We start from the raw sequence: 19706 nt of genomic DNA on the forward strand, positions 1-19706 counted from the left end.
TTTCCTACACCCTCTGCCACTTCCAAAGCACTCTTTCCAAATCTGCAGGTGGCAGCCACTTTTGAGCCAAAGCAATTAGGCCATAGCATGCCTGCATTTCCCTACCCACCTAGAGATTTGTTCCCAAATAGGCTCCTATAGGAGCCAAACCCCTCTCTTGCTAGGGCACAAAGCCCTCAGCATGTTTGTATTGTACAAAGCACAGATCCATTAAATGCAAGCCTGACCTTGGCACGTGCCATTCTGACTGGACCAGAGGGCAGGCACTGGGTAACAGTAACGAGTTCTAGGAACCCAGAGATGTTTGTCTCCTGTGAGCTGAAGTTGTGAAAGGGAAGTTGTGAGAGGGAACCACCCCCCGCCCCACCGCAGCAGAGCCCTTCCTCGGGGACACAAACCTCATATACACCTGCTTCTAAAACAAACACACTACTCTTCATGTTCAAGGTTCCAGGCTCAGACATCACCCCGGTAATGAACTATTCAGCCAACAGCTGGAGAAAGGCAAACAGGAAGGGATGTAGAATTCCCATCAAATACAGTCAGGGCAGGTCAAGGTCATTAAAATAATACTGATACCACCACATCAAAGGAGAGTCTAGAACAACTTCAATGGGAGCTCCCAGCATTTCATATCAACATTCTCATTTAGGAAAGACCAGTAAATATGGCTAGTGCAAATCTCAACTTCGTTAAGGGAGTCCAGCATTGCTGGATGTATCCTGACAAATTTGTCATTCACTTCCCTCATCAATGGGAAATTTGTTGCAGACTCATCATTTACAAGTAAAACAGCCATGGGGTAATCTTACCTGCCTTTAAAGTGGCAAGGAGGACGGGAAGTTATATAGATTAAGCTCCTAAAAGACAGCTTAGCATATTGGCGCTCAATTAATTAACATATACCCATGTTAACACTTCTATTTTCAACCTCAACCAAAAGGCTTACTGGCTTTCTGCATTTGAAGATTTTATGTTGTCAAAAATGCATTAGAAACCCAGCTACTATATAAGTACAAGCACAATTTACTGTTTCGCCAGGGGCCACAGATCTCTGATGTTCTCATAGCCTCCAAGGACAGTAGTAGCCATCTGTTAAAATAAATAACTCATTAAGTAAAAAGCAAGTGTTTCCACAAGATTAACTGAAAATCGGCTGGATTTTTCACTGGCTGTCAATGAACATGGGCAGCTACAGATAATTTGGGTGCTGGAGGAGCAGAAGATCTGGCATAATGCAAGCAGAGACGAGAATCTGGAGACCACAGGTTTAAACTTTAAGAGATAGTTAAGAAGGCAACATAAAAGTTGAATTACAAGGTCATGATGACCCAGAGCACTAAGCAATAAAGCAACAAACCGAGTATTTTCATTTACATCTAACTGCCATTTTGCATAAGGGGCTGGAGAAGGGTCATTGTAGTAAACCAAATAGTCAGTCCAGTTAAAAGAAAAGTCATCATGTAGAGTATTTGTGAACTGTCAGCACCCAGAGGCTCAGAAGACAATCAAACACATTTACCATAAAATGAAACAGAATCTAATTCCATCATTCCTTGGATGATTCAGAAAGCATTTCAGGATCACACAGTCTCTTTATGAATTAATTTCTACTGCTATTAAAGAAAATAAATAAAACCATGGCAACAGGGGTGCCTGGGTGGCTCAGTGGGTTGGGCCTCTGCCTTTGGCTCAGGTCACGATCTCAGGGTCCTGGGATCAAACCCTGCATCAGGCTCTCTGCTCAGCAGGGAGCCTGCTTTCCCCGCTCTCTCTTGCCTGCTGCTCTGCCTACTTGTGATCTCTCTCTATATATTCAATAAATAAAATCTTTAAAAGAAAAAAAAAAAAAGCATGGCAATAGGGGCCCCTGGGTGGCTCAGTCGTTAAGCGTCCAGCTTCGGCTCAGGTCATGATCCCGGAGTCCTGGGATCAAGCCCCACATCAGGCTCCCTGCTTATTTCAAGCAGAAAGATCACGCATCCCAGAACCAACATATTACACAGTATTTCTTTTCTAAAACCGTCCGTCGTTCCAGGGACTCAAAGGTCCCTCCTCCCAGGGGGCCTCCATGACCACAAGGTGGTTTTCTATGACGTCCTCCACATCCTGGCTATTAAGTCAACTGGAAAGTCAGACCGCAGAGGGGCCAGCAGCCGGTTTGCTCTCCGTGCCCAACGGTAGCTCTAGATCAAGCTGGTGAATCCAAGAACTCCCTATCCTTCCCGTGGCAGGAACAGACCTCTGTTTACAAGGAGCTCTCTGGAAACAGACCCGCAAGAGGGAGGCTGGGAGGACTCAGCTGCAGAGACGAGCAGAGCCACTCTCAAATCACAGATCCATTACTTACCGTTGTCGGCCTTGAGGCCAGAAAATTACTTAACCTCTGAGGCCTTCGGTTTCTTCATCCACAAAATGGGGACAACAGTGACTTCTGGCGCACAGGTTCACGGTGAGGATAAATGAAATAAGGTATCTCTGGCACCGAGAACACCTTACTAGCTACGCCATTTTACTGTCGTCATCGAAATTATTATTACTGGTGCTACTGCCGGTGTCGAGGCGGTTAGAGCTACAAGGATCCTCTGTGATGTTCCTGGCCTAGAAAGCAGGCTCCCTCTAGCAGGTTCCATGCCTACTGGTTTTCTTCTTCAGGCCCGGTCCCTGGCAGCCCTGCTACCCTACCCGTGGGGATCGCTCAGCACGGCTGACCCCTAGTCTTACCTTCCTTTTGTTGGTGGGATTGACGTAGAGGTAACTGAGGACAGTCTTCAATCCTACTTTGTCATTCAGTTTCTCATAGGTGGTGCCATAATCCGTTGATCTGCAGGTAAGGGAGAAAGAAAGGAAGAGACTGTTTTACCAAATGGTGGATTATGTTCGGAGGGGAGCCAAGTTCTCCTTCAACTTGCACCTTTGTTCCCAAATCACAGGAGTGATTCAGAGATAAAAGGCCCCATTTTTTCAGAAGAGCAATTAGACTAGCGCATCTGCTTACTACCTAGCCTCACTCCCCTTTGCTCCCTGCCTTTCTCAGAGACCTACTTTGCTGCTCTCCGTGAAGCTGTCTGTGAAAGCCAGTGCCAGAGCCTGCCTGCCCCGAAGGTTCAGCCCAGGGTCCTCCACGTGCTGCTGCAGACGGACGCAAGTTCCGGCCGGGAGCTGTGGGAGAGGCCAGACTGTCTCTTGAGGTCGCCGGAGTCCAGCCAACCTCATACCACCTCCACAAAGCCCAAGGCTGGGGAATGCTCCGGGTGGAAGCAAGCCCCATTTGAAGGAGGCTGGAGGGCGCAGCGGCAGCACTGGGACACAGCAGGGAGGGGGCGGGAGCCTTTACGTAGGAGCTGTGGTGTGTCAGGGTCAAAGCAGGTGTTGTGGAAGTGCTGCCAACAGTTTATCGTTCCAACCATCCTGCTGGCTACCGGCTTGTCCTTTGGGCCCAGTTTCCAGGGTTCTGACTTTATACCAAAACCACAAGTCAGGACTCAGAGAGCAAAGGCAGGCCAAGCCGTAGGCTCCTTCCACTCCATCCCACCTTTCCACGGTGGAGGAAGGAGAGCAGGTGGCTAACAGGGAGGGCCCAGCCTCGCCGCCACGCTTTGTGCCTCACTCCCCAACCCGGCTTCACAAGTACCGCCCTCCCCTTTCAAACCATCAGTATCATCAGCTCCGTACCCCGTCTTTCCTCCATGGCCTTCTTTGGCTAGGTCACGAAACTTCTCCCACCTGGGCTTGAGAAAGTCCGAGGTCAGTTTAGTTTCCCTGTGGTCACCTGACCTCATGGGAGCCTGTGTGCTGCCTCAGATCCCAGTGTCTGGCTCCGGCTGGGTGCTTCCCCAGTAACCACCTGCCTGTTCCTCCCTCTTCCTGGGTTCTTCCCCCACCTTCTCTCCAGAATCTATTCCTGCTCAGGCCCACAGCTCAGTTTCACAAGCCTAGTAGTCAAGGCTCATAACGTGTGATGGCCTTTAAAAATTAGCCCCACCCCCCTCTGACTGAGAAAACTCCATGTCCCAATACCAGCTGAGATGCCCACCCTTACCCCTGTGAAGGCTTCACTAGCCCTCTTCCCAGTCACCCTCACCCCTCTCTGCCCTGAAACAGGCTTCCCAGCCCACGTTGTGCCCAAAGCACACCGCACATGCCTCCTTTTGGCTCTTTGATACCATTGTGATTCATTTCTGTAAGTTCTGGTCTCCCTAGGACAATATTAGCTCCTGAAGGACAAGGGAGCACAGAGAGTGCTATGGTGAGATGAAAGAACAGGAACTTTGGGTATAGAAAAATCTCTTATTTCTTTTTTTTTTTAAAAGATTTTATTTATTTATTATAGAGAGAGAGAGAGGGAGGGAGAAAGCACAAGCAAAGGAGGGGCAGAGGAAGAGAGAGAAGCAGACCCTACCCTGAGCAGGGAGCCTGATGTGGAGCTCCATCCCAGCAGCCTGGGATCATGACCTGAGCCTAAGACAGACGCTTAACCAACTGAGCTACCCAGATGCCCCACAAAATCTCTATTTCATTGCTAGATCTGCAGCTCTCTGGTTGTATGACCACATGCAAGTTACTTAACCTCCTAGAGCCTCAGGTTTCTGAACTGAAAAAATCAGGGAGATTTGATCTCACAAGGCATTCGTTAAGGATGCAAAAATATGACATGTGGGAAACCTCCTGATAGGATGTAGATACAATGAAATGCTAAAAAATATATATGAAAATAAAAAGGACATGGGCTTCTCTTTTCCCCAAAATGTAAAGAACCAGGTTGTACACATCATACACACTCGGCATGTTTACTGAATAAACAAACATAAGTATTTCAAATCCCTCCCTAGGCTACTGGCTCCACATGGTCAGTGTCTATGGTAACTTTTATAACCAGCACCCCCAAAGCTGACTTCTTATCTTCAGTCTCCTGTCTACCTTTAAGCACAGGGAATCACTCCCAATCTTTCTTGTTGCCTTTATCTCTCAAACCCAGCTCAGTCTCCCAAGTCCTAATGATTCTATCTCCTAAATAACTTGGACCCCTGGTCTTCCCATCTTCACGCCAATGCTGTGGCTCATGCATCATTATTTTTTGAAATAGTTCCCCAACTGTATGCTCTTCTTCCAGCCTCCCCCTCCCACCATCCCCCATGCTGTCATCAGGCTGTATTTCAACCTCCAGATCTCTCCACCTCATCCCTTATAGTAATTACCGCTGCCAACACACAATGAAGTTGTAGCTTCCAAGCTTAGTCTTGTCAAATATGACTTCAGTCTTCCTCACTAGACTCATTTCCAACCACCTGTTCCCTGCCCCTTTCTCTCCAGCCTCACCAAACTTTCCTGAATGTCCTATGTTTTCACTCCCTCCATTTCTAATATCATTCCCATTGCCTGAACTATCCCTGTGCTATTTTCTCTGCTTGGGACATCTCTCTCCAACCTCTGACACCACCAGTATCACCCTCCTTCCAGCTTCCCCACAGGGATTAATCGTGATTTCCTTTCCATTCCCATACCACCTTGTATATGTTTCTATGTTACCATTTATCCAATTGTTTCAGTCATACTATTTTTATTCTGGGATCTCCTCCTTGACTATAGCTCCCTAAGGGCAAGAAACATTACTTCTAATAGCTCCAATTCCTTGTACCACGTCTCATGCAAAGCAAGTGCTGAATGTACTAGTTTGTGTATTATTCCACTTTGCTTTGTCCTCATTTGTAAGAATGAATGAATGGTCATCCTTGGTCTTGGCTGGTCAAGTTTTTGACCAGCTGCTAAATTCTACTGGCCATTCAACACACAGCCATACCTAGAAAACACACTTCATCTAGCTGGATGCTAGAACACAAGGAAAGGTCTAGCAGTATCTGGTCCCAGGGAAGGATCTGCCGTTCACTCACACTAGCATCAAGGTTAAGTGACCAATCACCCCAAGCTCCTATCCTTTTCAGGGCAGGGAAGGAGAAAGCCTAATCTCTAGAGGCAGTCAGTTGCTTATTTTTATTAATCCAAATAAAAGGTTTTACAGGATGAATCCCTTCTTGATTCTGCACTCTTGAAGGCATAATGATAGCATGGTGTGGAGAAAGAACATTGAACTTGGAGTCTAAGAATCCTGACTCTGAAACATACGCTAAGTGCTACCCTGGATAAGCCAATTCCTCGCACCTGTTAAAGAAAAAAGTTACCCCAACACCTGTTAAAATGATAAGGCAGACTTCATTTGGGACAAAGGCAATATGTATAGAGACCACCACAATGGGGTTTTCCACTGAGAGAGACTGGGCTCAACCAAAAACAAGGAAGAGCAGGGAATTTATAGCCAAAGAGAATGGTGGGGTGAGTGGATGCATCATTACTAGAGGGTAGAGTAATTCCTTTATAAACGGACCTGATGGGATTCTTACTGAAGGCAGGCCAGTGTGATGAGACATTACCCAGGGCATGGTAGGGGATGAGGAGATCAGTCAGATACCGAGGGCAGGGGATTCTGGCTAGACTGACTTAGGATTCTTGGGACAACTGGGCTTTTGAGGACTCACCCAAGGGCAGAGCCTACTTGACAAAGAGCTCAGAGGGTCCTGACTATAGAGTTTGGCCAAGAAGAGAGTCTGTCAAGCCATACTCCATCATGAACACAAGAGGTTTAACTCCTAAAATCATAGGGCCCATCTGGACCTCAAATATCCTTATGCCACCAACAGGGAGCTAAGCTGTTCTCCAAGCAGCACATTTACTCACTCTGTACATAGCAAACATCTTACTTTTATAAAGAGCTAAATTCTCAGGGCTCCCTGCATGACTGATGTCACAACAAACTTCCTCCCAGAATCCAAATAAGCTTCCTCAAAGGTAGTCAGCTTAGCACCATACATGGTCTCTTTCTGCAGGCTGCCTTGAAGATTCACAGCCACTCCGCTCTTCCCTACGAGTGGCTGCTTCTCCCAGTGCAGGGACTTCCCTACAAAGGATTCTCCACATGTCAGCTTCCTCTGCTCATTCAAGCTGACCAAAAAAGGCTCACTCACTGAAGACACCTCAAAAAGCCACGACACCTGTGACACGAAAGGTGCCCTGCACTCTGTCCTTCCCAGCATGGATGCTACACACACTGACCACAGAGCGCTGGGGGCCCCTTTGCCTGGGGGGAGGGGCAGCTTGCCAAGAGGCCTCGGCCCCGTTGCCAGAGACAGCTGCACCTGCTGAACTCACTGTCACAAGAAAGCCAACCATCATCCACCTTGTCACTCCAGACCCTCCAGTGGGGTCACTTGGAGGAAACAGGCTCCTTTCTCCTATCGCAAAGCGAGCCTCTCAAATCTTGACACTAGGCTCCCAATACTGAAATGTCCAGAAAGCTGGAAACATCAAACGTATGCAGCGAGCACCTGCCGCGAGCCTGGTGCGATGTCAGTTACCATTTTGAATTGCTCCGAACACACAGCTGACCTGGAAGGCAACAGGTGAGAGGCGCAAGGCCACAGGCTTTCGGCTTCTGTGCCTTGGATCAGGTTATCCAAGTCCAGCCGACTCTTCCACTATGTTCTCCTGCTTTCTTTCTGTCTTTTTAATGAATTATCTCCAGCACACAGGAAAATACAATGGGATATCAATCATATGCCCACTATTAGATTTAACAGATATTTGTGTTCATAATCAGGATATTTTAGAGCTTTTCACATTTACATAAGCCTTATACAGGATGTATGTCCTGCAGCTTGCTTATTTTGCCCAACATTCAAGTTTTGGGACTTATCCATGTTGACACACTTAACCATAATTCATCCTTTAAAAAAAAAAAATCTGTTTGAGAGAGAGAGAAAGCATGAAAAAGAAAGCAGGGGAAGGGGCAGAGGGAGAAGGAAAGAGAGAATCCCAAGCCCCCAAAACAGGGCTCCATCTCACAACCCTGAGATCTTGACCTGAGCTGAAATCAAAAGTCAGATAACTTAACCAACTGAACCACCCAGGTGCACCAAATTCATCTATTTTTAACTACTATAGAGGATTATAGCTTATGAATAAACCACTGTCTATCCTTTCAACCACTAATACAAATATTTTGGGTTTTTTCTCCGTTAAAATTTTGAGACTAAGTAATGTTTCAGTGAACATTCTTGTCCATGGCTTCTCACATATTCATGAAGAAAAGTTTCAGGGGAGACATCCTGATGTGCAATTACTGTGACATACTCTATGCATAACTTCTATTTTGCTGGTTATTGACAAAATTTTCTCCAAGAAGGCTGCAGACCCTCACCTACTCTCCAGCTCCAACAACTAAGTCCTTCTTTATTCCCAGGGCCTAAGTCCAGAGCTTCTGACAAGTCTCATCCCATCTATCTCTGATTCCAGAGTCCTAATTCAAGAGCATCTGAACTGAATTAGCATCCAGGGCCCTGAATCCTGGCTCCACTAACGCCAACCCTGGTTTTCCCATTTGTATCACAGGAGGTCCCCCACTCCATGGCTCCCTCACCCACCCAGGGATCTGCCTGTTATCTAGCCAGGCCTCCCAGCTGCCAACCACTCATGCCACTCCCCAGGTACCCAGTGCTGCCCAGCAGGCTGGATGCCCTCTGTCTTTAACTTCTCAGACATAGTCGGGTCTGTGTCTGGACCTGACTCCCGGTCTGAGTCCCTCGACTATGCAGGGTCTCTTGTCCTATCCTGATAGTTCTCCAGAAGAGCTCCGTGTGAGCCAGCATGTTCCAGAACACCCCAGCCTCATCTCCCATAACCCCAGTTGTTCGCCTGGGCCACTCTCTCCATGACAACATACAAAGTTGAGTTGAGAATACGGTATACTTTCATCCACGCAGCAAGCTCCCACTCCTCTAGTGAGCTTCTGGGGGAGAGGCTGGTGGCAACAAGCATATGGGCTGCTATTTTAAAAGTAAAAGAACAGAAAAGAAAAACTTTCAGCCAACGCAGCCAAGTCAGCTTCCCGGGAGAGCCGAGCTGCCACTCAACACCTCCGGTTCCAACGCCACGTTCCTGCCAGAGGTGAGAGGACTCTAAAAGGCACTCTGCCAGTTCTTACTGGCCCGCCAGATGTTCAGGATCCAGTGGGCACACCGCTTCCCTCACTCAGGCAGCCGCCTTCCCCAGTTTACCACCCAGCTCCTCAGCTCCCTTCTCTTGCCACCTGCAACCCTTGCCCCAGATTCTGCAAAGCAAAGTTGTGGGGAGACCACAAGTCTTTCAATCCTGGATTCTCTTCTCCATCTCTTTTCTCCTCCATGGACTCCTTTCTCTGTGAGGTCATCCAAATTCAGCGATCACACGCTTGAGTGTTCCTTTTCCTGTTAGCAAGTTCATTTTGTTTTCTTCATTTCTTAACACATATCTATCTATTATCCGTTGTGGCCACTGCCGTGTGCCAATCACTGAGTTTTGCTTCCCTTCTCGGATAATTACAAGTCACTCCAGCTCAGGTTAGCAAAATTTTTCTGTAAGTGGGCCAGAGAGTGAATATTTTAGGGTTCCGTGATCTCTGTCACAACCACTCAACTCTGCCCTTCAGCTCTAAAACAGCCAAACACAGCAAATCCACGCGTGGGTGTGGCTATGTCCCCATACGACTAAATTTACAAGGGCAGGCAGTGCATTATTCCCGGGCTGTGTGTAATTCCACGGCCTCTGCTGTAGCTGATCAAAGCATCAGCCCATACCGTCCCCACCACCAGCCTGACTCCTACCACGTTTCTGTCTCTGAGACATCTTCCCAAGATTCCAGCCAGGACCACTGATGCCCTAACTCACCCTCCCCAGCCCGGCTGCCCCATCAGGTCCGAATGCCTGCCTGAGCCCTGCATTCAGGCCTTCACAGCCGGCCCCGCCTACCTTCCATGTCCACTCTCCCAGTGAGTGGACAGCTGGCAACTATCCAGACTTTGCCCCTTTTCTGACACTCAGCTCTCCTGATGCTGATTACATGCTGGGGATTTTTTCCTACAATTTCAGCCCACACCCTCCTCATCTATATCAACGGCACCTCAGAGTTCCCTATTTATTCTCCAAATGGGCAAATTTTCTTTTCAGCAATTGCTAAAAGCTCCTTAAAAGAGAAATAACAAATGAAATGACTTTTGAGTCTCTGAATGGGCAGAGAGAGAGAACAAGGGCGACAGGATAGAGGCAAAGACACTAGGCACAGAGCTGGAAGAACTCGCTGTGTTCTGCTTCCCTAAAGCTCCGCTCAGACAATATAGCAGTTGTTGTGTCAATGAAGAGGAGGGAGATACCTAGTCTAGGATCTGATGAAAGCCCTTCTTCCATAAATGCTTATGACTGTCATTTTTATGAATACCCCAGATTGTATTTTCCTCAAGGGCAATCACCTTGTTTTCTTTTCTCTGATTTACACTCCCGACACTAATGAGGTTTAAGGTGTACGAATGGCCAGTAAAGCATTAAAGAATCTTTGGCCACTGTTTCAATTTGCTACCATGAAAGTATAAGCTGGGCCAGCAGTCTGGGAAATCAGAAGACAGAACCAAGCTTCAGACTGGCATGCCTTGGGGAAGCACCCACCAGCCATTCCCCTTGAGTATGTTCCAGTGAACTACCCTGAGGAGAGTCAACAATCAAAAGCCACAGGCAATTAATTAGGGGCTCTGGTGTGTGGTGAACCACAGAGCATTCTAGAGTCAAGGTCAGGAGTTTCCACCTCACAGCTCCAGACCAATGGCTGCTCAGAGAGTCTTTATGATTTAAATGGGAAAGCCAGGGAGGCACCCTCTGGCTCGTTCCACTTCTCATTTTAAGGCCCGTGCTCCAAGCCATATTAATTTGTATCTTTGCAATGGCAGGAGCCCAGTCTGACCACAAATAACTAGTCATATAACTAATTTCAGACCTCAAGCCAAGAGCAAGTGATTTAAATAGCTTCATTCTCCAAGTGGGTATTGGTCCCATCCTCTGTTTTAAAAAAAATCACAGGCGGGCTGATGCCAAGGCAGAAGCTCACAAAGCTCTCATGACCTCTTCGTGTTATCTGACTCCTCAGTTGCATTATCCAGTCTCAGAGAGAGAGGCACAATGACACAGAATAATTAATTCATCTTTATGTCCTTCTGCCCCGGCTATTTCAGTGAGAGCCACCACTGGGTTTCAAATACAGAAAATTGAGGGTTAGCTGACCCTGAAGACCAGATCATGCAGAATTCATGGTTTATATCAGATAAAATGGAGACCCAACCGCAGCGCCATTCCCCCACAGATCTAGGAAGGAAGGTTGAAGAGTGTGGGGTTGGCCAAACGCTCAGATCCTTGGTCTTTCTCACTGTGTGAGCACTTTGGTTCTCACTCAAGAACCTCAGTTCAGACACTAAGGTTGCCGGGGTGTTATTCTGAAGATTCAAAAGGACAATCTCAATCCTATCAGCCAAGAGGCCTGTTTATGTCATACAGGTAAGGAAAGGAAAGAAGTCCTCCAGAGAAAAAGAAAAAGCAGGAGCAGCCCCCCCCCCCAAAAAAGGTGACATTTCATTATTCACTGCACCCTTGTTCATGGGACTATAATGAAATGACAATTAGGAGAAAGACTCACGAAGCTATAGCGTGTTTTACAACACACACACACACACACACACACACACATAAGCGCACACACACACACACACACACACACACACAATATAATGACATTAAGGAATATAGCAGAACTGAAAGTGACTGACCTAGAAAAGTCCCCAATATATATGACTACATGCAAAGGGCTACTGAAGAATAATATGTTAAATACACAAATGGTACACCCAGACGAAATAAAACAATATATTTCCACTAAATTTGTAAGTGTGTACACTGCATTTAAAAATGCTAGAGCAAAATACAAATAACTGGTAATAGAAGTTAACTCTGGGGAAAAGACTAGGCTGGGGTCCTTGCGTACTGGGCCAGGAGTCTTTTTGCAATGTTGCAATGTTTTGAAATAAAAAGGTATACATGTACCACTCATATAGGTAAAAACAACAGCAATAAAGTGATTTGTTACTGAGCAGTTACAATGTAGTCAGTAAATTGTGACACATCTGTAGAGGAATGCTATTACAGATAATCATTTGCATTCAAAAAGACAGCCCAACAGAATCATAAGAGGATTCATTTCAGAGTCAAGCAGATTTGGTTTCAAATCCAGCCTGTGGAACCTCAGGCTAATTACGTAAGTCTTGTGTTTCCTATCCACTCAATGAGAATATAAATATTGCCTTCCCAGGATTACTGTGAAGCTTAAATAGTCCTAATATCACACAGCTCACTTCGCTTTCAGTGGTTAGGAGACCCCACGGTAGAGCAATGATCACTGGAGGAGAATCTGTCCCATACAGCTTTGAGCAAATAGCAGCCAAGTTACAGTCACCAGCGGATGGGCAAGTGCCATCCCATTCCCACCAAATCTGCAGTAAGCTACCAAAAGGCACATGGGAAGATGGAGGGGTTGCTACACAACATCAGAGATAGCCTCCAGGAGGTGGCCAACACTTGCAAATTAAAGTCTAGGGAAAACAGAATCAACTTCTTCTTCTTTTTTTTTTTTTTTTACTAAGTTTTCCTGGGGGAAAAAAATAATGAGGCATGAACTAGAAGGTTCTGGACAGTTTTAGCAAGGCATCTCTGTCTGGAGAGTAGATATTTACCATTTCCCTTTAAAAATACATGCAGCAGGTTGGGTCCTTGTGACATGCGAGCAATTATGTCTGTCTGTGCACATCCAGAAACCCACAGGATAAAATGTGTAGCTGCCTAACAGAGAAATGTGAACTGATGGAGAGCCTCTGGACCACCCCACTACCCTACAGAAGTTCAATTCTGGGTCCCCTTCACTTGTAAATATTTTTCTTCTCAGGGATAAGTGCAATGCCTTGTATGTGGTAGGCACTCAGCGTGGTAATTAGTTACTGTGAATTAATGCGAGCTCCTTCCTCCCAGGAGCAGCCAGCCCTGTAAAGAAGAGAGCCTGTCCCTTTACCATGTCCTCTCCAAGAAGCCTCTCATCTCTCCTATTTCTGGTTTTCTAGCACCCTGCATCTGTGTTACTCTCAAGGAGCATTGCACCTGCTCTCTGGGGACATGCTGCTGTTGTTTTAGGTCATTATTTAACTTTTTCTGCATGAGGCTTCATTCTCCAGACAGAATAAGTTCTCTGAGGTCAAGGAACTACCTTGGATGTCTCTTTTAACCCCTAGAGTAGGCTGAATAGTGCCACACAGGGTAGATACTCAAACTGGGCAAATACATTCCAGGAACTGAAATAGTCACATTCAAACAAATTCCATTTCAACTATGAAAATGTCCTGCTCTCAGAGACTAACAACAAAGCAGATGTTCCCCCACACAGGGCTGGCTCTACCAGGGACCCTGCCATTCACTCAGGGGAGAAAGAAGACTAAAGTCTTCCAACATGAGACATCTCCCAACATAGGAAATTCTCAGATACCAAGGAGCAAATCCCAGCTCTTTTTATTTGAGGCTATTACATCTTAATCACCTCATCTCCTCATGGGCCCAGAAACCTCTTCCTTCACAAGAATTATACATTGATTGCCACACTCCCTCCATTGTGCCATCTGCACAAAATTATTTAAACATTCGCCCTGTTGGGACCTATATTCTACATGCCAAATGCTCAAAATGAGAGACCAGAGCACTACAGGGCATGAAAAGCAGCCCCAGGTTTGTTTCCCCCCACCCCAAGCTTTCCTTTTCCTAGGAAAAGGCAACCCAGCTAGAAGTTAGGATTATTCTCGAGTCATAGAGTCTTCTTTAAACCATCCCTGTGGACCCTTGCAAAATGCCCCCTCCAAGATCTGAGCTAGCACTCACCCAAAGCCTGGGTGGCATGGGCTGACTCAGGAGATTGGTTCCCATGGCCTTACACAAAAGGCATGCCTGTTATTCTTGAAAGAGTAAAGTGCGGAAAATTTATGGTAGAATATAAAATATGGAAAAGAATAATACACAACATAGATATCAATTATAGCTACACTCTACAGAGAAAACCTCAGTGAACATCTGGTGTGCTTTTTTCTGTAGTTTACGTGCACATGTACATTTATAAAAATCGGGGGTCATTCTTTGCACATAGTTTGGTGTCCTCCTTTTTCATTTATCATAATACTTTAAGCTATTTCCCCATGTTGTTAATTATTCTTCAAAAATCATTTTAAAAGCCTCACAACATTCTAATATATAAATGTATCAAAATTTATGTTGACTCTCTTCTTGGCCAGTTGGTCAGTTTCTGGCCAACTGTTTTACATTATAGAACTTTAGTGTGTATCCTTGCACATAAATCCTTGTGTGCATCTTTATTTGTTTCCTCAGAATAGATTCATGTAAGTGCAATTATTAGTTCAAAGGGTACAAATTATCATTAAGGTTCTTGTTATAAACTGCCCTTTAGAAACATTCTGGCCAATCTGCACTTCCACTAATAATATATGGGAGGACAGTTTCACTGCATAGTTGCCAACATTGGGCATTACCAATTTAAATTTCCCAAACATACATGTTCTAAGATACTAGAGGACCTACATCTTGACACCAAAGGACTGTGAAAATATGAGACCTTGTCTGCATCTTTATGCCAGAATACCATGTCCTTAACAACTGCTCTCCAATGTTTATGACATTCCTTCAGACTTTTAAACACTGTTGAGGACTAGACCCAAGGAGATTTAATTCACACATTATATCACTATGTACTGTATTAGAAATGACATCTGATAAAACTTTACACTTATTAACTCATTCTAAAATAACAACTATTAAACAGAAATACCACATTTTTATGGAAAACAACTACAGTTTCCAGAACAAAAACAATTTAGGGGAGAAGAGTGGCATTTTACACTTTTTTTTTGCAAAACTCCTCAATATTTGGCTTACTGGAAGACGACTGGATTCTCCTATTTATGTCTGCATTTAATCTGTTATGGTATCACACAGCTTCTAGGAAACCCCACAGCACACCACTGAGAAAATGAGAATAAATTAAAGGCAAATCATATTTCATTATTAGAAAAGAGTTTGATGTCATTAATCCCCTGGAAGGGTCACAGACATCCCCCAGGGACTCCATGGTCACCCTTGGAGAGCCACGGCCCTATGCCATAGGACGGCAGTGTCCCAAAAGGGACCACAACACAGAAAAATATGGTTTGGGGTGTTTTGTTTTGTTTTTAAACTAAAGCCGTGGACTTCTTGAAAATCTCCCCTTCATACATTCTTCTTCTCTAGACCCTTTAAAGTTTAGCTCCAGCTTCCTGCATAAAGCTTTCCCTTCTACCCTGCCCTGTGATCTTTCCCTTCTCTGAGATTCTGCTGCTTTTGGGTCACTATAGCATCACCTGGCTTCTACCCTCTGGATTTCACTGTATGTGTCCCCATCCAAACTAGAAGCTTCTTGAGGTCACAGACCAAGCCTCTGGCACACACTTGGGCTCAGTGATTGATTTCTCAGAAGAGTACCGCCTTAAGTCACTGTGGCATTTAGGTTCTAACCTATGCATGAGGCCTTATGCAAAAAATTTTCTCTTGAAATATTTCATTCAGTTCTCAAGAAGTTCCTTTGACATGGGCCTTTTATCTTTGTCATAAGGTGAGGAAATAGAGACTCAGATTGGAAGGGACTCAGTAAACAACAGTGTCGGAATGGCAATCAAGGTCAACCGATCCCAAATCCCCTGGGCTCTACACTAGTGTTAGGCTAGTTACTTAAGCTGTGGTAAGGGAGCACAGGCTTCACAAAGTCTCATGAGGTAGGGGGTTCACTGACTCAGCCTTTCAGGGGATCTCCAAAGGCACTGCTTACTAGGAGGCATTACAGGTATTAAAGAGGAAAGGAAAAAGTCTGGAGTCAAAATTAGGTCAGAGTCCTTGTTCTCCCACTTACTCCACTTATGACAATGTGCACATTGCCTTGTCTCTCTGGGCCTCGGTTTCCCCATCTCTAATGCTGGCATAACAACTGCCACCGGGCAGAGTCGTTGGCGCCCCTCTGTGTAAAATGAGAAATCTGCACAACGCACAGTGCAAGAACCAGCTGAGTTCCCTGAAATCCTCCCATTCCTTCCCAAGGCCATCTTTCCACCATTTCCTATTTCCCTTCTCAAAAACAAAGAATGACTTCATGAAATGAAAGCAGGTACTTCCTATAGCCTGAGCAATTGATTGAACAGAAAAACGTTTTATCCTGAACACCTGGATCTGGGGTCTCAGGAACAGGGAAGCTGCAGAAGCCCAGGCCAAAAGTGAGGCTGGAAAGAGAGGACAGTGGTTTTTACCAAAGACCTTCACTGCCAATTCCTGCAGCAGCCTGCAGGGGTTTGGGCTCTGGAAGCCAGTTGCCACAGCCTATCCCCCTCAACATTCGTCGGGCCCATGTCTGCTCCGAGTCGCTGGAAGTCAGTATCTTTGCTGAGATGAGTTTCTCCCATGGGGGAAGGGTAGTACTCAACTGGACAAGTCAAGATGCGGAGAGGAGCCAGCTCCCTGATTAGGAACGGAGTGTTTTCCAGCACATTAACAAACACCAGGACTGGCAGCAACATGATGTACTGAGTGTCTCCAGTGGCTCAAACTAAAGCATTCAGCCAGCACCATAAGTTCTGGTCTACTGGGTTTCCAGAATCTTGTTGTTACAGACACTTCTTGTTTCCAACCCAGAACAACACTTCACAGTTTGATCACTCTTCTCTTTTATAAAATCAGAGGGTTGGAATCAACGATCTCAAAAGCTCCTGCCATCTCCAACCTTCTGTGCATCTGACCAAGCTCCAAATGTCTTTTGGTTGCTTCCAAAATGCAGATCTATGCTCTAAGGATGCAAATGTGTCACTGAGGTCCTGCAAAATCTGCCTGAGTGAAAACATGTGCCTGAAGTAAGCATTCAGCTTCCCAAAGGTCTAGCAGCCTATGGATCCCCTATTCTAGGCACCTACAGGACAGCAGTCTGAATGAAGCATATGATCTTGGGCGGCAAGATCATCTCTCATTAAATAACTAGAAATCAGGGCATGAGTGAGTCCTGAAAGCCAAGGGATAAAGCCCAACACCTGAACCATTAGAAAATAACAGGCAAAATGATGCAGCACATAGGTGAAATTCTGAAAAACTCCTCTCCTGGAGAGATTAGAGGAGGGGAAGCTTGGGGAGGGAGATGGTGATTAGGAAAAGGAAGGAAAGGAAAATTTCCTCAAGAAGGAAATTAGATAAAACACTGTGAGGACAAGGGCCCTACTAGGTCCCTAGTGCCCACTCCCTGGTACTCAATCACTATTTTATTTTTTTAAGATTTTATTTATTTATTTGAGAGAGATCAAGAGAAAGAGAAAGAGAGAAAGACCAAGCAAGACAACATGAGCAAGTGGGAGAACCTGAAGCTGAATCCATGCCAAGTGCAGAGCCCGATGTAGGGCTTCATCTCATAACCAGGTGATCATGACCAGAGGCAAAACCAAGAGTCAGATGCTCAACCAACTGAGCCACTCAGGCGGCCCTCTGTTTTAATACATAATAAGAGATAAATGGGTAGGAAGGAGTTAGAACAAAAGCAGTGGGATAGCAGTGTGGTTAAACCACAGGTTTTGGAGTCAGAGACATGATGGTTTCAAGGCCTGGCTCCACACTCCTGACTGACTCTGTGGTCTTGAGCTGGTCACTTTACCTCTCTGCACTTCAGTTTTTCCATCTATAAAAGAGGCAAAACTATCCAAGGCAACTACCCACAGGGTGTTTGAGAGCTCCATGAGGAAATGCACATAAAGCACTTACCACAGTGTGGATACTACAGGTTCTTAATAACAGATGGCCATTATTAATACAATGATGATGACTACAATGTTGAAGACAGAGACATTTATTAGCGCTAGAGGATCTCAGTGGAAAGGAAGAAAGATTTCATGGGAAAGGGGACCCTTGAGGAAAGGGTGAAGTATGGAAAGGAAAGGCAAGATAAAGAGCATGCCCAAGGGCTTCCAACCTTAACCAGCCAAATACTGTCAGAAGATAATTGGGAGATGAACCTGGCCTGAAAGTAATGTTCTTACATAGGTACAAAAGGGTCTAAGTTTAGATTAGTAGAAGAAGACCTTGTGAAGGGTCTTAGATATCTGCTGAAGAACTTGAACCTTATCTACAAGCAATGGGGGCCCCAAAGCCTTTTGAATAGGGCAGGGACATGATGGAAGCCTATTTGGGAAGCCTAATCTTTTGGTGATGTGTATGATGGATCAGTGAAGCGTGTCCTCCTGGAGGCAGAAATTACTTATTAGCAATCCGTCTCACTAGCTGATGACAGTAGGTTGTAAGAAATGAAACAGGGACACAGAGAAGAAACATAATCTGTTTCCCAGACAGGGGACAGAGATGAAGGAGAAGGGGCTGGTGGTGGTGACTTAAAGATTCCAAGCCACGTGAGAGCCTAAGAGAATCATGTTGCCTTTGGCAGAAATAAGAGAGGAGCTAACACCTCTGGTGGACTTTGAGAAAGAAGAAAAAAGAAGAAAAAAAAAAGAAGAAAAACATTTCTAGGCTGAGTTCCTTGAAGTCAGAGCCTGCGTCTAGGATTTGGAAGCTCAGAACGTACTGAAGGAGTGCTTTTAGACAAAACCTATCAGAAGATAAGAAGGCAAGATAGGCAAGGAATGGCAAAGCAGCAAAGATGTGGTTCCAGGTAAAGCCTGATCCAGGTAAAGCCTTCCCTCTGCACATGGTGACCACTTCTCCCACAGCAGCTGATGGATGGATAAAGGGAATGCCGACCCAAGGCTTGGCACATAGGACTCAACAAATGTTTTCTACTATTGTTATTAATTCTAGCATGAAGAAGATGGCAAGATGCCCAACAGCTCATGGATGAATGAGAACAACTCTGAGCAACTCTAGTTCTCTGCCCCTATGCAGCCTCTGCCCTGGAGTATAATCTGCTTCCCTTCCATTTCTTGATATGCTCTGTGTAAGCAGCAGAAAGCTAAGCAGTTGGTCATTTTCTGGGTTTTCAACACTGGCCATGCAATGCATCACAAGTACAAAAGCAAAGTAATAGGTGAGGCTTTCTAAAAAGGTGGAAGAGATAGGCTGTTTCTATTTTAAACATTTGAATATGGATGGAAAAACCTGGCATAGATGCTCTATCTCTTTGGGCCCTTCCCATTCATTGCTAGCTCATATATTCTAGTTAAAGAAGCTTTTTCTTGGCCGGAGCCTATCTGCAAGGCTACTCTACCACTTCCGGGATTCACTATGGCTGCATTCCTTTCATATGGCAGGAATCTCCCTGAAAGTGTTGTGTAATTTTATGTTAGTTTTAATGTTACAAGTAAGCTGAACCCTGTTTAAGAGCTACATACTAAATCCTACAGTAGAGAATCACACCCAAATGCATATTTCCTCTGAAGTATCAGATCTAATATAAAACATGCTTTCAGTATATAGAAAGCTGCTGTTTCATTTTTTGACCCCCAAATCAATCAACAGATGTTTATTATTGAGGGCTGATGGTGTGAAGGGCACTATGCTAGAGGCTGTAAAAACACAGCATATCTTGGGAATAGTAAATAGACATTCTGGCTAGAGAACAAAGGTCATGTAGGAGAAGGAGTGGATAAGCCTTTCAGAGTCTGTGTGCATCGAGGTAGCTAACATCATCGACATTTAGTCACATTTCAGTGTCTTAACTCTATGTTGGTGAATTCCTTACTCACATC

The 19706-nt window shown here is 45.3% G+C and overlaps 1 protein-coding gene across 4 annotated transcripts in view; it reads right to left on the reverse strand.

Moving 5' to 3' along the window:
* SORCS3 (sortilin related VPS10 domain containing receptor 3) overlaps nucleotides 1-19706 on the reverse strand; it is a 580244-nt gene that overhangs the window by 331722 nt on the left and 228816 nt on the right. For all 4 annotated transcript variants that reach the window (XM_032880553.1, XM_032880561.1, XM_032880570.1 and 1 more), the window contains exon 3: nucleotides 2725-2824. In XM_032880553.1, coding sequence (XP_032736444.1) covers nucleotides 2725-2824 — 100 coding nt within the window. The remainder of the gene's footprint in view (nucleotides 1-2724; nucleotides 2825-19706) is intronic.

The sequence above is a fragment of the Lontra canadensis genome, unplaced genomic scaffold (assembly GCF_010015895.1).
Source record: "Lontra canadensis isolate GAN:19392208 unplaced genomic scaffold, GSC_riverotter_1.0 scaffold3, whole genome shotgun sequence".
NCBI classification, from domain to species: Eukaryota; Metazoa; Chordata; class Mammalia; order Carnivora; family Mustelidae; genus Lontra; species Lontra canadensis.